This window comes from Lagenorhynchus albirostris, chromosome 4 (assembly GCF_949774975.1).
Source record: "Lagenorhynchus albirostris chromosome 4, mLagAlb1.1, whole genome shotgun sequence".
Classification (NCBI taxonomy): domain Eukaryota; kingdom Metazoa; phylum Chordata; class Mammalia; order Artiodactyla; family Delphinidae; genus Lagenorhynchus; species Lagenorhynchus albirostris.
This window is the reverse complement of record NC_083098.1, coordinates 33,750,769-33,766,166: the sequence shown is the minus strand read 5'-3', so window position 1 is coordinate 33,766,166 and position 15,398 is coordinate 33,750,769. Positions and strand designations below refer to the sequence as shown.

The window sequence follows — 15,398 nt, the reverse complement described above, 5'->3', positions numbered from 1 at the left end:
AGGAGGGTGACCCTGGTATCTGTAAAGCTATCTTGTTCTTATACTTATGCAATTTTTCTAAAGTCAAAATAGATTAGATTAGTTATAAAAGCTATTTCTAAAACATGCTTGCATTTTATGTACAATATTAGATTCCTTCCTTCCTGCAACAAAGTTTTAGAACATCTTCATCTTGAGCCAGGTACTACTGTTGTGGGTGCTGGAGATGTAGCAGGGAGCAAGAGTGATGTAATTCCAGTGGGGAAGACAAATATTACATAAGCAAATACATAAAAACATATAATGAAGTATAGAGATCAGTGCTCTGAAGAAAAGCAAAGCAAGGACAGAGAATAGCAGAGGTGAGGGTGACACTCTAGTGTAAGGTGATCAGGAAAGGCCTCTGGGGGGATTAGACGGTGTTTGCAGAGACTTGAAAGAAGTGAGGGAGTAAGTTATACAAGCTGGTGGATTCATCAAGGAGATCAATGTATCCCGAGGGGAGTGAGTGAGTCAGAGAGAAGTGGGAGGTGAGGTCAAATGAAAGAGCTGGATTCTATGAGTATGAGAAGCCACTGGAAGATTCTGAGCAGGAGAGTGACATGATTTGGTGTCATTTCAGTAGTATCTCTTTGGCTGCCAAAACAATAAGTGAATGGTGGTGCCATTCACTAAAAACACTGGGAGGACAGCAGATTTTGGAGCGGTGGGAATTAAGAATTCTGTTTGATCATAGTACATTGGAAGTGCCTATTAGTCACTTGAGAGGAGGTGTAATTGGATGATGCATGAATCTGGGGTGCAAGTCCAAGTATTGGGGGAATATATGTTGGTTAAATGCCCTGGGGCTGGGTCAGATCACTCAGGGTATGTATTAGTTTCCTAGGACTTCTATAACAAATAACCATGAACTTCGTGGCTTTAAACAACAGAAATTGTTGTTGCTCATAGTTCTGGAGGTTAGAAGTACAAAATCTAGCAGGGCTTTGGCCCCTCTGGGGGCTCTAAGGGAAAATCCGTTCTTTGTTTTTTCCAGATTCTTCTACCTGTAAAGTGCTCCTTGACTTGTAGGTGCATCACTCCAGTCTCTGCCTACAAGGCCACATTGCTTCCTCCTCTTCTATCTGTGGGATATCTCTGACTCTTTCTTATAAGGACACTTGTCACTGGATTAAGGGTTCATCTGGGTAATCCAAGATAAACCCCTCTCAAAATCCTTAATCACATCTTTGGCAATATAAGGTAATATTCACTCTTTTGTAAAATAAAGTAAAATCCACAGTTTCCAGGGATTAGAAAGCAGACAAGTCTTTTTGGGGACCACCTTTCAGCCTGGTACAGGCAATGACTGTGGATTGAAAAGTGAAGTGGCCCTAAGACTGAGCTCCAGGGCACTGCAGTATTCAGAGGTCAGAAAGAGAACACAGAGGCAGTAAAGAAAACTGAAGGGGGTCAGTGAGGTATAAGAGGAGAAGGAGAGTCACAGTGTGGTGTCTGATGAAGAAGTGCTTCAGTGAGAAGGAGATGATTCACTGTGTGGTGAACAGCTGAGTGGTGTAGAAAATAAGGGCCCAGCCTTGATTGTTAGACTTGGTCGCTGGTGAACTTGCCAAAATTGTATTCAGAGAGTGGCATACTTGATTCCATGTGGTCCCCAATCCTGAATCCAGCTTCCACTGAAATATTATAATCCTGTTTTAGCTGTAGGATCCATGGTTGGCCAAGCACTTCAATGTAAGAAGTTATTTTGTGATTCGTTTTTCTCCTTTTTTTCTATTTCAAGTTCTGTGTGTAAGTATGTTGTGTCAATAACCTTGTTTCTTCAAACTGGTTTATGCTCATGGTAGAAATTTTGGAAATTACAGTAAGAACAAATTAAAGTGAATTATTTAATTTTCAATTTTAAGTGCAGCCACTTTTTTTTTCCCCTGGGACTTTTTTTGTTTATCACTCATTTTTTTGATTGGGCTCTGAGGCTTTTGTACAGACATCACTGAATTGTGATATGATTGCCCAGCAACAGGTAAAGGACAGTGTTGCTAACAATATATTACCCTATCTATGACTCTGGGTTGAGTTTTGGGTTTCAGGGTGCCAGTGTGATTGGCTGGAAAGGTGCCCAGTTGTTGAAGAGGATATCTTCCGAAGTAGAGGGAGGCTATGCTGGTGATGGGAAGGCAAATAGATCCAATCTGTTTGTGAAATATGAAAACATGTTTTCAAGAGCCAGTGTTCTCAATTTGTCCCTGCCTCCGTGACACATTCATATGGAAAAATCCTTAACCAGATGTTAAAATGAAGGAAGTGGTAAAAATTCTTTAAATTTCAGGAAGCTAATAATGGAATCAGGGAGATATCAATATTTTATTAATTTCTTGCATCTTTATAATGTCTGCATTAAATTTGTGAAAGATCAAACTAAGGGAGAACAGTTCTGAGAATAAGTTTAAAGTAAAAATTATCAAATTCCTCTCAGTCAAAAGCAGGTAAATTGAGACTGAGAGGAGGAATACAAGGATGGCATTGAGGGTGCTGTAGTGTGGCTCTTTGAGTGGATTCAAGGATAAGATCCTCCCAAGATCTCCTCTAGATCCCCAGTTTAGCACCATAAGATAGTGATAATAGACTCTGACCAGATGCTTCTTTCTTTGATTTAAGCTGCTATCTCCAAAGAAAGGGCCCACTGAGCTTATTTACTTACTAATCAGGATTTTCTCTTGAAGATTTGGCAAAGCCATTTCCATTTTCTATTATTTCAAATTATCTAAGTTTTATGTGTAAGTCAATGGAAATTGGAAAATGTAGACCTCTTAAAAATGCCAAATTATATGTAGACATTCAAAACCAATTATTAGTGGGTGGAAAATGCTGTTCTGGTATATTAGGCCAATAGTTTTAGGGAGTTGAGTAAAAACAAGGAGGAATACGTTTTAACTTCATGATTCTGAAACTCAGGATCTGAACTGCTAACATAAATTAAGATCGGTACTCTTATCCTACTTTTGACTCCATACATTTTGCTTTGCCAAAAGTCCAGATGACAAAAAAGGTCTTGAAAGTAGAAATAAGGAAACTTGTTTTATATAAACCACATTATTTGTTAATATGTGCTATTACAGGCTGAGAATGAATTTTTAGAATTTAAACGTCATTGTATTTATCTTCCAATCAAGCCAAAGTTATTGAGAATACCATATGGTTTTAGAAGATATATTTGGTGTCTTTGGGAACGTGAGGCTACTAAATAATTAACAGCTGACAGAATGGAGTAGACCAAATGTACTTGGAATTTAGCTCTTTGTAGTGAGGAAGTTTGTGGATTTCCTGGTTCAGCCCATCTGATAAGAAGAATAACTCACAAACATGTTAGCTGGTTGCACAGGATGAATAATTTTGCCCATGAATATGCGATAGATGAGAGTGAAGATAAATTTTAAAGACTGTGTCATCAGCTGAAAAAAATTAAAGAGGGAAATAATATTGCCAGTTGTTAAGCATTTCATCAGGTGCAGGGGTTCTCAACCTCAGTACTATTGATATTTGGGGCCAGATAATTCTTTGTTGTGGAGTCTGTTCTTTGCATGGTTTAGCAGCATCTCTGGCTTCAACTCACTAGATGCCAGTAGCATCCTTTCCCCAGTGTGACAAGCAAAACTGTCTCCAAACAGTGCCAAATGTCTTCATGGGGGCAAACTTGCCCCTGATTGAGATAGGCTACACAGATAACCCCCAAAGTCAAATTCTAGTTATATGTTCAAGATATAGTAGAACGAAGGGGCAGGCTTCTTGAGAACTTGTGCTTGTTGAACATGTTATTGGGATGGGGTTTCATTTGGGCAGCATAATAATTAAGGTTTAGCTTCCGCATATACATTGTATTGATGAAAAGTAGATATTTTTTCAATCTAGATTTAATTGAGAACAGTAGGTATTGCAGGTGATTGATTGTCTTCTATTTCTCCTCCCTCCAAAAAGCCTGACAGAAATATGTAGGACTGCCAAAATGAAATCTGTAGTAGGATAACACTGGGGAGGCTTCTCAGGGTATGACTTTCCACTTACTTAAATTTCACTACATAGAGAGGCCACTGGTGACTTACATAATCTTATATGTGTGTCTTCCTATAGAGATGAAGTGGCACTTGTGGTAGAGACTGTATTCACCAAATGCCTATGAGATCCTTGACTTTTCCTAGTCTCCTTCTGAGTTAGGTTGGGGCCATGTAACTAGCTCTGGCCAGTGAAATGTAAGCTGAACCTAACTTCTGGGCTGAGGAAGCTAAAAACCAGAGTGCCTCTTCCACTCTCTCCTTCTCCCCTATCGTAGTGGCTTTGGGGGCCTGTGAACCAAACAAGAGCTGCTCCTTTCTTTCATTGTCTCTGTACTCATTTCACGGAACGTCTGTTAGCTGGACATTGAACTCTCTGAATTGATCTGCTTAATTATTTTATTTTCAGTGGCCATCACTCTTTATTTTCCTACCGTTTGGAACTCAGTTGGAATTTGGCCATGGGGAATAGAAGGTTCAGCTAAGACTCAAGAGTACAGGCATCACTGTCAGTTGTCTTTTTTCATGTTAATGATATTCTGGTGAGAAAGCCACATGCATATGAGGTAAACAGTTACTTGGAATGATGTTACACCTGATCTAGCAACTTCTTCCCTGAAGGAAGGTCAGGGGATTTCGGGAGTGTTTTTTCAGTAAATAAAGGATGAAATGACGAAATGACAAGTGGTGACACAGGAGGCAGGATAGCATGATCATTAGGAGTGTGTAGTCTGCTGTTCAACTGCCTGGATTTGAATCTTAGTTTTGACCCTTTTTAGCTATGTGATCTTTGGCAAGTTACTTTAGCTCCCTGAGCCTGACTTTTCTCATCTGTCAAATGGAATTCATTATAGGTTATAAGTATGTAATATATGTTTAGCAATTAGAATAGTACCTGTTCTGTAGCATATAGTTCTTTTACTTTTTTTTCTTTCTCCTTCTTCCTCTACCTCCTCTTCTTTCTCCTCCTTCTCCTTCTTCTTCTTCTTTTGGTCGATCTTCCCTTAAGGTGCTTCTTTTATTGTAAGTTCTATTTAGATGTTTGCTGTTACTATTAATTAGGTTGCAAATCAAAAGAATTATACCAAGCCTATGAGCTCAAGTATATGTTGAGTTTTATAAATAGCCTGTTGTATTTCTCACTATATACTCCCATAGTTAGTGTAAATCAGTTAAGTGTTTTCATAATTCCACTTGCTTCGTCTTTCCTACCAGGCATATGACAACCGCTAACATAAATAGTATTTATGGTCAAAGAGAAAGGTGCCCTTTCCTCTGTGCAGTTACAGCTCCATGTAAGTGCACCTTTTGGCAAGCAGAGCACTGACTGGATTTCACCCCCATGCAGCTACTGGGCAGGGCGCCTCTGTGTAGTGTTCAGTCTGCATGACTGTTGGGGCTCTGATGGGAGCATTACCCCTGGAAGGAAATCTGGCTTGGGAAGTTCAAATCTCATGCTCCAGGGTGAATTCTCTCAGTTGGGTTGGATTACTAGTAATTGTGCCTGATTTCCTTGTCCTTCCCTTGTTGCTCTGAAGAGGTGAGGGCGAGCATTGAGCCCATCACCTGAAGGGCTTGGGTATGAGTGGGAATCCACAGGTATGTTATCAGGTGGTTAGTATATGGATTTAAATCCTTGAGATTGGATGAAATCACTTAGGTGTAGTGAGTGGAATAAGAAGGCAAATGGACCAAGGAACTCACACTTTCAGAGATCATGTGAAAGTATAGGAATAGAAAAGGAGACTGAAAAGGAGACCTCACAAAGGGAGGAGGACAGTGAGGGTGAGTTGTCACAGAAGGTAAGAGAAGAGAAAGAGAAAACCAAAGCCTACACTTTGTGAATAGCTATGCGGGCTACTTGGCTGTGCACATCAGGATAGTGATTCATGATCCATTGAAAGGTGACGCTAGCATTTCTCTTTCCTCACTGATCAACCTCCTGTCTCACAGGTAAAAGCCTCCGATGCAGATGCAGGACTCTATGGCTTTGTTGAATATTCTCTTTATGCTGGATTCCAAAGCTATGAAGCACCTCAATCATTCCAGATAGACCCACATGATGGGCAAATCTGTGTTTCTCAAGATATCGACAGGGAAAGGGATCCAGCCACCTACGATCTCTTGGTGAAAGCTAAGGATGGGGTAAGTCTTTATGTATGAAATTTTAAACATACTCAAAAGTGAACCGCTGTGTGTGTATTAGAGAATACCAAGGATTATCAATCAACAACTGGCCAATCTTGTTTCATAAATCACTACCTCTTTCTTTTGCTGGAGTGTTTGGAAGCAAATACCAGACATTATTTCATTTCATCTGCAAATAATTCAATAATATCTCTAACAGATAATGACTTTTTTTTAAAACACAACTATAGTAAATTAACAGTAATTCTGTAATAATATCTAATATCCATTCCATTTAAAATTTACTGGATTACCTAAAAATGTCTTGAAGTAGTTGGCATGTTTAAATCAAGATCCAAATAAGTCCATGAATGGATTTGATTGCTGTATTCCTTAAATTTCAATCTGTAACAGTTAGTCCCCCACTCATCCCCCTTACCTTTTCTCCTACAGTATTTATTTTTGGAAAAAAATCAGATCAATTGTCTTGTAAGTTTTCCATATTCTAAATGTGGCTGATTAAATCCTTAGGATTCACTTAATGTGTTCTTTTATCGTAGTTCCTATAAACTGCCATTTTGAGCCAGAGACTGATTAGTTTTGGCTTTATATAGGTGGTGCTCTGTGCTTCTTATTACATCAGCAGACACATAACATTATTTCATTAAGGGTTGCAGTAGGGTGATTTTTGAATTCTGTCTTTCCTTTTGCATTTATTATCTGAAATACTTCAATTAAGAAGAATGTTCTCAAGGGCTTCCCTGGTGGCGCAGTGGTTGAGAGTCCGCCTGCCGATGCAGGGGACACAGGTTTGTGCCCTGGTCTGGGAAGATCCCACATGCCGCGGAGCGGCTGGGCCCGTGAGCCATGGCCGCTGAGCCTGTGCATCCGGAGCCTGTGCTCTCCAACGGGAGAGGCCACAACAGTGAGAGGCCCGTGTACCGCAAAAAAAAAAAAAAAGAAGAATGTTCTCTCATCAACTATTTGGTTACACTGAAGTATAATTCGTACAGGAAAGGCAGTATAATGCTTGATTCTTTCACTTTATCAGTTTTTATAATAATGAGTTGGTGCGTTTACCATCTCCAAACATTACTGATGATTTTTTCCTAGTTCGGTTATAAATTCTTGTATTTTTTGTATATTTGTTATGTTTTGTACGTTACTGACCTTATCTTTTCTGATGTTCATATTAATTGAACCATCTTGGATCAGTGGGGGCACCTTCAATTTGGCTTTTATGTCTTTTTTGGGTAAACTTTTAAACTAACATATAAAGTACATGCAGAAAATTGCACGAATCATAAGTGTACAGCTCAATGGATTTTTGAAGAATGAAAACATACATAGAAGCAGATGAAGAAACATTACCAGTACCCTGGAAACCCCTCTCTCAGCCCCTTACTGTGACCATCCTTCCCACCCTTTAAGGATAATCATTATTGACTTCTAATACCAAATATTATTTGCCTATTTTTAAGCTTTCAGTGAATGGATTCATACAGTATGTGTTTTTATTGTTTCTTTTACAGGGCATTATTTGTGAGCTTCATTCTTGCTGTTGCGTGTAGCAATAGTTCATTCATTCTCATTGGTTTATATTATTCTTTTATGTGAATTTACAATAATTTTTAATCTGTTTTGTAATTGATGGAATCCATTTTAGGCTATGACAAATAGTATTTCTATTAACTGTGTTATACATGTAATTCATTGAAAAAATATAGGCATTTATATTGGGTCTATATTTAGGAATGGAATTGCTATGTCATAAGAAAATCAAACAACTTTTCAAAATAGTTGTACCAGTTTATACTCCCACCAATTTCAGTTGTTGTACATCCTCCCCAACATTTGGTATTTAATGTTTTTTTACTTATAGCAGTTCTGTACCTGTGAAGTAGCGTATCACATTAGAGTTTTACTTTGCATTTCTTTGATGACTGATGAATTGAGCACTTTTTCATATATTTATTGGCTATTTGTATAACTTGTTTGTGAAGTGTCTAATTCTTTACCCATTTTCTATTGTACTATTGGCTTCTCTTTGTTATTGATTTGTATGAATTCTTTACACTTTTGGAATGGAAGCCCTTTGTTGGATATATTTATGCATCTATCTTGTCCAGTTCTGTGACTTACCTTTTCACTCCCTTAGTGGAGTCTTTTGAGGAACAGAAATTCTTAATTCTAATTAAACTTAGTTTATCCATTTGTTTCCCTTTACATCTAATACTGTTTCTGTCCTTTTAAGAAGTATTTGTTTACCTTGGGGACATGAAGGTATTCTCTTGTTTTTTTCTTCCAAAAATTTTATTGCTTTACTTTTTACACTTATTATTTCAATCTAGTGGGAGGAACATTTATTTTTTCACAATATGGATATTCAGTTGACTCAGCACCATTTACTGAAATGATCACTCTTCCCTCACTGAGCTGTAGTGTCACCTTTGTCATGAATCACTTGACTGTATATGTGTGTGTCTATTTCTGGACACCCTATTTCTGACCTCTTTGTCTACCTTTGTACTAACTCCATATTCTCTTAATTACTTTAGCTTTATAATAGGTCATGATATCATGTATTTGTTTAGTTTTGTCCTTCATTTTCAAGATTGCCTTGGTTGTTCCTGACCATTTACATTTCCAAGTACATTTTAGAAACAGCTTATTCAACTTTTATTACATTACAGCAAAGGCAGTCTTCTTTATGCACTGTTCTACACATTTTTTTCACTTAGTCTATGTTGGAGACTTTCCTTATTTCTTTTCTTATCTGCCTACTACTTACTTGTGTAGATTGGTACTGCTAACACCTTTCTGGTCTAATCTTTCTCTTTTGAAATTAGTGGGAGAATTTACCGAAGACACGAATTGATGGGAAAAGATGAATCTAAATATATTTATTACAAGTAATCACGTAGAGACAAACATGAAAATAAAGTCATTTAACTCAATAAAATTACCATGATGTATTTGCTTAGATTTAACAGCCCCTCTCTATGTGGTTTCAGGAATTTTTGCTTCAATGTAAGAAAAGAAGTAGGAAACAAAAGCAAGAGTAAACAGAGGAGTTTAGGTTAATTCAAGTCTATATGATTATTTAAAACTCAATATATGCATACACAAACATTTATCCAAGGCTTCAGAAATATATTCTTAATAGACTTTGAGACAATTTTAAAAGGAGTCCATAACCAGTTTAAATCCAATACTGCAGTAGTTGAACATCTGTTTCTAATTAGTTGGTTTTTTTGGATGATTTTATAAAAGTGTATGTAGAAATTATCTTAATAGAAATAAGATTACTTTATGCCAGAAATTTTTTACTGCCAAAAAGTAGTGCGTTAATTAGGAGCATTGGCAGTGGAATGAAAAATCAACCTACATATTTAATTTAAACCTCCTTGCTTATTTCTTTCTGTTTCCATATTGAACCTACTCTACACACTTACTCTATGAAGAATACCTTCTTTCCCTCTCAGCTCTCCAGTCTCTATTGCAAATTCAAGTTCATCTTTAATCACACCATCCCTCCATAAAGCTTTCCAAGATTGAACAAAGGAGATGCTTTTTTTTCTCCAGTTAAAAGGTATTTTATTTTCAGGATAACTGAGAAAGTGTTTACAGACAGTGTAGCAGCTTTTGCTAGTTTTTAGAAATCAAAGAAGAGACAATCTTCAGGTCGATGATTGCTATGGTCTGAATGTTTGTGTACCCCTCAGATTCATATGTTGAAATCCTAAAGCCCAAGGTGGTAATATTAGGAGGTGAGGCCTTTGGAAGGTGGTTAGGTCATGAAGGTGGAGCCCTCAGGAATGGAATGAGTGCCCTTAGGAAAGAAGTCCCAGAGATCTCCTTAACCTCTTCTGCTGTCTGAGGACACAGCAAGAAGTTGTGGCCTTCACCAGAACCCAGCCATACTGACACCCTGATCACATACTTCTAGCCACCAGAACTGTAAGAAACAAATTTCTGTTGTTTATAAGCCATCCCGCTATGGTATTTTGTTATAGACGATGATGTGCGTGAATATTCTGTACAGTGTTTATATGTTTAGAATATTCTTCTGTAAAAACTCCTTGTTTTGTAGATGGAAAACACTCAACAAAGTACAACATATTCCAGTTTTGTTAGAATAGAAACATCCTTCCTGTGGGTACTTCATATTCAAGGTCTCATCCTCCTGTTGAGGTGATATCTTAGGCCCAGCTCCTTTAGACATGGGAACTGATCTGCACCCTTCCTGGTTTTAATATAGATTTTATTATTATTCAGGTATGAGTAAGGAGACAACTGCCATTGAAAAAACAGTTTGTTATACTCACAGATCCCAAGAGGAGGAGCATGCCACATTCTGGGAGGGAGTGTACATGGTGTGTGCACAACGGGAAGCACTGGGTTTGTCAGGAGGCAGAGGGGGAGAGGGAAACTCTGGGTAGGGGCCTTTATTGTGGTTTCCAAGGGAAGGAATGGGAGAGGCAGAATAAGCAAGCTTAAGACTGGCTAGATAGAATAATTTCAGTGGCCTGGGGCACAAAGCCTGTCTCTATTTATCTGGTACCTGGCTGTGGGGTGATTAGGGCAGATGAATAGTGGCCCAGAGTGTGAAAGCCAGTAAAGGAGGTGGTTGGGAGTGTTGGTTTACATTGGAAAAGCATTCTCGCCTGACCCCCTGGCAGTCCCTCCAGGACAAGCAAGGCCCCGGATGTCAAAGCATCAGGATACAGAAAAGGAAGATGCAGCCAATGCGCTGCCCTGGTGCAGAGTCTTTCCAGAGAGGATGGCAAAGGGCTGACCTGAACCCTGGTACGCATCAGACTACACAAAAGAAAATCTTTGCAGCCACCTTGTTTCACTCCAATTTCTTGGAAATAACACTCAGTCGTATTCAGGGAATTCACTACTCAGTTTAACTTCTGGTCCAGAGTAGCATCTTAAATCATCAAAGCAAGTTTGGGTCATGGTATGGGCTACTCTCAGCACTTTCTTCTCCTTTGTGTCAGGCCCCGGCGTCCCAAGAAAACTTCACTCAGTACTGCTCAGTCCTGGGTAGAGTCCACATACTGTTGGTCAGGCGCCACCAATGTGCACCTACCTCCTCTTCACCCTCCTCCCCACTTTCCTCTTTGGTCATCATCTTCCTCATCTTTCTCTCTTCCTTCTGAGTCTTTTAACTCATCTCCATCATTCTCCAAGTTTACCTCCTGCAGATGCTCTTTGTTTTTGTATCCATCTCACCAAAGTCTTCCATTCTTCCATCTTGTAGAAATCAAGGCAGTACAAGTCATTGGGGATGAACTGGCAGTCACCTGCTTCAAACAAGCCCCATAAACGTAGAGCAGCCTGTGCTTTTGGACCAATATGATTTTGGAATGAGGACCTGGCTCCATCAGAGGCCACTGGCTTTGTCTGAACCCTCTTCCTCCTTCCTGTTGCCTGTGGTGGAGGGCTCTTGTTCAATGGTGACCATGGTCCCATCTTCAACATCCGCCACTTTAACCCCCTCCAGGGGCTCCTGGATGCCGGCTTTCCCACATCCCCGCTTGTTATCACCTTTGGGTTTCACTTTTTTTTAGTCTCACTTACGTTTTCTCTTCTCTGACTCAGGTGTCATAGAAGTACAGTTAATCAAAATCATTGCCCTTCAGGCTCTCTTCCCATTCCTCGTCACAGACACCCCCAAGGAACAGTGTCTGATGATTCAGAACCACACCTGCCTAAACGCCAGCTCTTGGAGTGAGCTCTATTCCCCAAGGGGTACTCTGAGTCCACACTCATTTTCCTTTTCTTCCTTCCTCAGACTTTAGTTGGAGTTTATTTAAATGCAGGGTGTGTTTGTCCGCCTTTGTTGAACTTTTCCAGTAGCCTCCACAGATGAATATGGTCCTCTGGGGAGTGACGGATCTTTGGCAGCCCGGCCTGGAGGTGGCCCCATCCCTCATCGTGACAGCTTACTCCATGTGAATGTGCCCAGATTAAAGGCATACATGTCATTGTCCTGGATGTAATCCCTTGTACTGTTGTGGAAACCACCAAGAAGAATTAGCTGTGTTTTCCAGGCTACTATCTGATACCTGCTTTGACCTAAAGGACCTCCTGATGATTTGATTTGCTCCCAGGTCTTGGGTGCCAAATTCAGGACCCAAAGGTTTGTGTAGTGATAGGATCAATTCATCTTTCTCAGAATGAGCAGAGAATGACACATTCAACATCGGTGAGTGGGGGATCACAGTGTTTCTATTGTCTGAGTCTTTTTTAGCATCTAGCATTTAGAAATGGGCTATCAGAGCCTCAGGGTCTCCTCCTTCCCCAGCACTTGGACAACTTCTTCTCCATACTGGTGGCTGTCTTCTCCTTCTTGCCCATCATGAAGGTTCCCGGTGGCAGGGGCTCCAGAAGGGAGCTGCACACTCAGCCAGCCTGGAGGCAGGTTCTCTTGGGGGCAGACCTGGCGATGCATTTTTAAAGATAAATTTTAGAAGAGTCTTTCCCCGCCCCCAAACCATAGGGTTTTAACAGCTTCCTAATCTTCACCTTGTTCGGACCTGAAACTGCCTCCAGTGTCCCTAGTGTTTGCGTCAGAATGTATGAGAGCAAGCAACTTGTGTGCGTGTGTGTGTGTGTTATCCAGTGTGCAGGGTTTATTCTGTTATCAGTGTAATCTTTGTAAATTTCTTCTGTGATGAACTGTGCATTTCTACAGGGTGAAGTCTTCATCTGTCATCATTACTCTATGCAATATCTACTCACAGCACATGTTCCTAATCAAAAAGGTTGGTAAAGATGAAGATATCAAGGTTGATAACGACTTGGTAGGCTGTCCCCTAGAAGCAATCCAGCTCCAATTTGAAAAAATTAATGAACTCAGGCAAGATATTTTAGGTCCAAGATGTTGGATTCTAGGCCATAATGAATTTAATTAAAATGATGAACTGCACCTTGACAAAGGCCTTTAACTGTACAAAATTACCTTGACAATCTATGGTTTTTCCTCTGATCCTTTCTGTTTCTAATATATGTCCTGAAAGCTCTTTGGAAGAAAATTGCTGAGAACCCATTTGCTGCTGGTTGCTAAGAGATATTTATCTGTCAATAGAAGAATTCTTATTAAAATACCTAGATGTTCTGGGCTTCTTCTCTATTTATCCTTGTGATGACTGTCAATATTTTTAAAACTCAATCACTTCTATTCTACCTGTATTACTTCTGAAATAGACTATTTTTGCTACTGCAATTGCTGCTATTTACCTCATACATAGAAGTCATGAGGATGCTATAAAATTACATGATGAAAATAAATAATTGGATTACACTGCAAGTCAAGTGATTTTTCACAATAATTGAATTATTCCATGCTTATATCTAACTCCTATTTCCTTTTACTATTCATTTTCTGCAAATGAATGTTTCTTTTTTGGTGTGTGTGTTTATTAACATTCTATCTCTATTTTTTGTGACATCCTGAACTCTGTAGCTGAAATATGTGTTTGAGATAAAGCTATTTCAACTCTTATCTCAACACTCCAGGCTTAGGGGAGGGTTGTTTCAGACTAGTAATGTAGAAAGTAGATTGACACCATTATATATATTCATGATAAATGTTGACTACTGAAGTTATGCTGCAGAGTTTGTGTATAATGCAAATAAATCTCTGGAAGCAAACTTGCTAAGTAAAAGGGCAGACTAATTTTTTCCTTTCCCCCCCCAGCTTTATTGAGGTGTAATTAATAAATTAAAATTGTATAAATAGGTGTACAGCATGTTGTTTTGATTATATGTACACATAGTGAAATGATTATCACAATTAAGATAATTAACGTATCCATCATCAAACATAGTGAGTGGTGAGAACACTTAAGATCTACTCTCAGCAAAATTCAAGTATACAGTAGAGTATTATTAACTATAATCATCATGCTGTACATTAGGTCTCCGGAACTTATTTACTCTACATAACTGAAACTTAGGGCATGCTCATTTTAATTTTAATAGATTATGTTATCTCATTTTCCAAAAAGAATTCAAGAGCTTATTCTTATCTTATATTTCATTGATCACAACCCTGCTACCCCAGTTTCAGGAATAAACCATTGCCCAGTTGCCCACATTTTCTAGCTAAATTGTCTTAACCATATCTCAAAATGCTTGTCTGCCATTCTTTAATACACTACCAGGATTAATTCCCAGATGTCTTAAATGCCACTTTGCCTCATTCTTACCTCTAGAAGTTTAAGCCTCCCAGCCATCCATCATCTGTATTCTCATCCCCATCCTGCTCTGTTCATCCTTTAATTTGGACCAATCTCCTACCCACCCTCCCATACTCTTCTACCACACCCTCTGGAACTCCTGGTCCATCATTTAGCAAATTCTCTTGCACACTCAGCCTGGTGTCTGACTGCTTCTTCATCTTCTTGCCCTGATCAAAACAGGCTTCCCCTGAGGATACCGATTCCTCTTTGCTCTCTCGCGCAGCAGTCCATATGCCACTAATCACAAGCTGGGAGCGAGGTGCTGAGGTGGGTGCCCTCCTGTTGCCCACTGCAGCATCCAAATCATTTTTACTCCTTTCTCCAGGACCAACTCCTTTTGAAGTTCATATTGTCAGACCACACCATGGACAATCTTTGTTGCTGCTGTCATATTCTAAACCTTGTTGTCACCAAGGACCTTTACATCTTACTCAGTCTTCCTCTCCATTACTGTTCCCTCCTGGAAACTTCACTGTCTGTTTTTCGGACCACCCAACACCCTGAGCCTCTCAATTCCTTGTCTTTCTGGTTTCCAACCTCTGAAATCTTGATGTCCAGCATGCTGTATTCTGATAAGCATTCTCATCTTTCTCTTCACTTACATAGCACCTCCACTCCCATAGAGTGATCTCCTGTTAAGACCACTAGTTTATTGACCCATCTTTAAAGTCATTCACCTGCAAACTCCCTTTAGTTCCATTGCTCCACAGACCTTTCCAGATAAAACCCCAGCCCTATCTAAACCTGACTCTGCCTCTTCTGTACTTGCCTAAGCAGCTTAATGTGCCTGGAGAAAAATAATATACCTGCTTGAGAGAGAAGTCCTTATCTTCCTGCCAGCTATTGGCTCACATCCTTTGCCCTCTTTCCTGTTAGTAGAGTAGAGATGTCCCTGTTTGCGTTGAAAGCAAATCCCTCTGCTGTTCAGGCTCCCCCCATTCCAGCCTTCTTAAGGATCTCACTTCTGTAATGATTTTGTCAAATTCGA

General features: G+C 39.5%; 1 protein-coding gene across 1 annotated transcript in view; it reads left to right on the top strand.

The window, feature by feature from the left end:
* Positions 1-15,398, top strand: part of DCHS2 (dachsous cadherin-related 2) — a 290,076-nt gene that overhangs the window by 138,099 nt on the left and 136,579 nt on the right. The window contains exon 2 of the mRNA XM_060147145.1: positions 5,982-6,173. Coding sequence (XP_060003128.1) covers positions 5,982-6,173 — 192 coding nt within the window. The remainder of the gene's footprint in view (positions 1-5,981; positions 6,174-15,398) is intronic.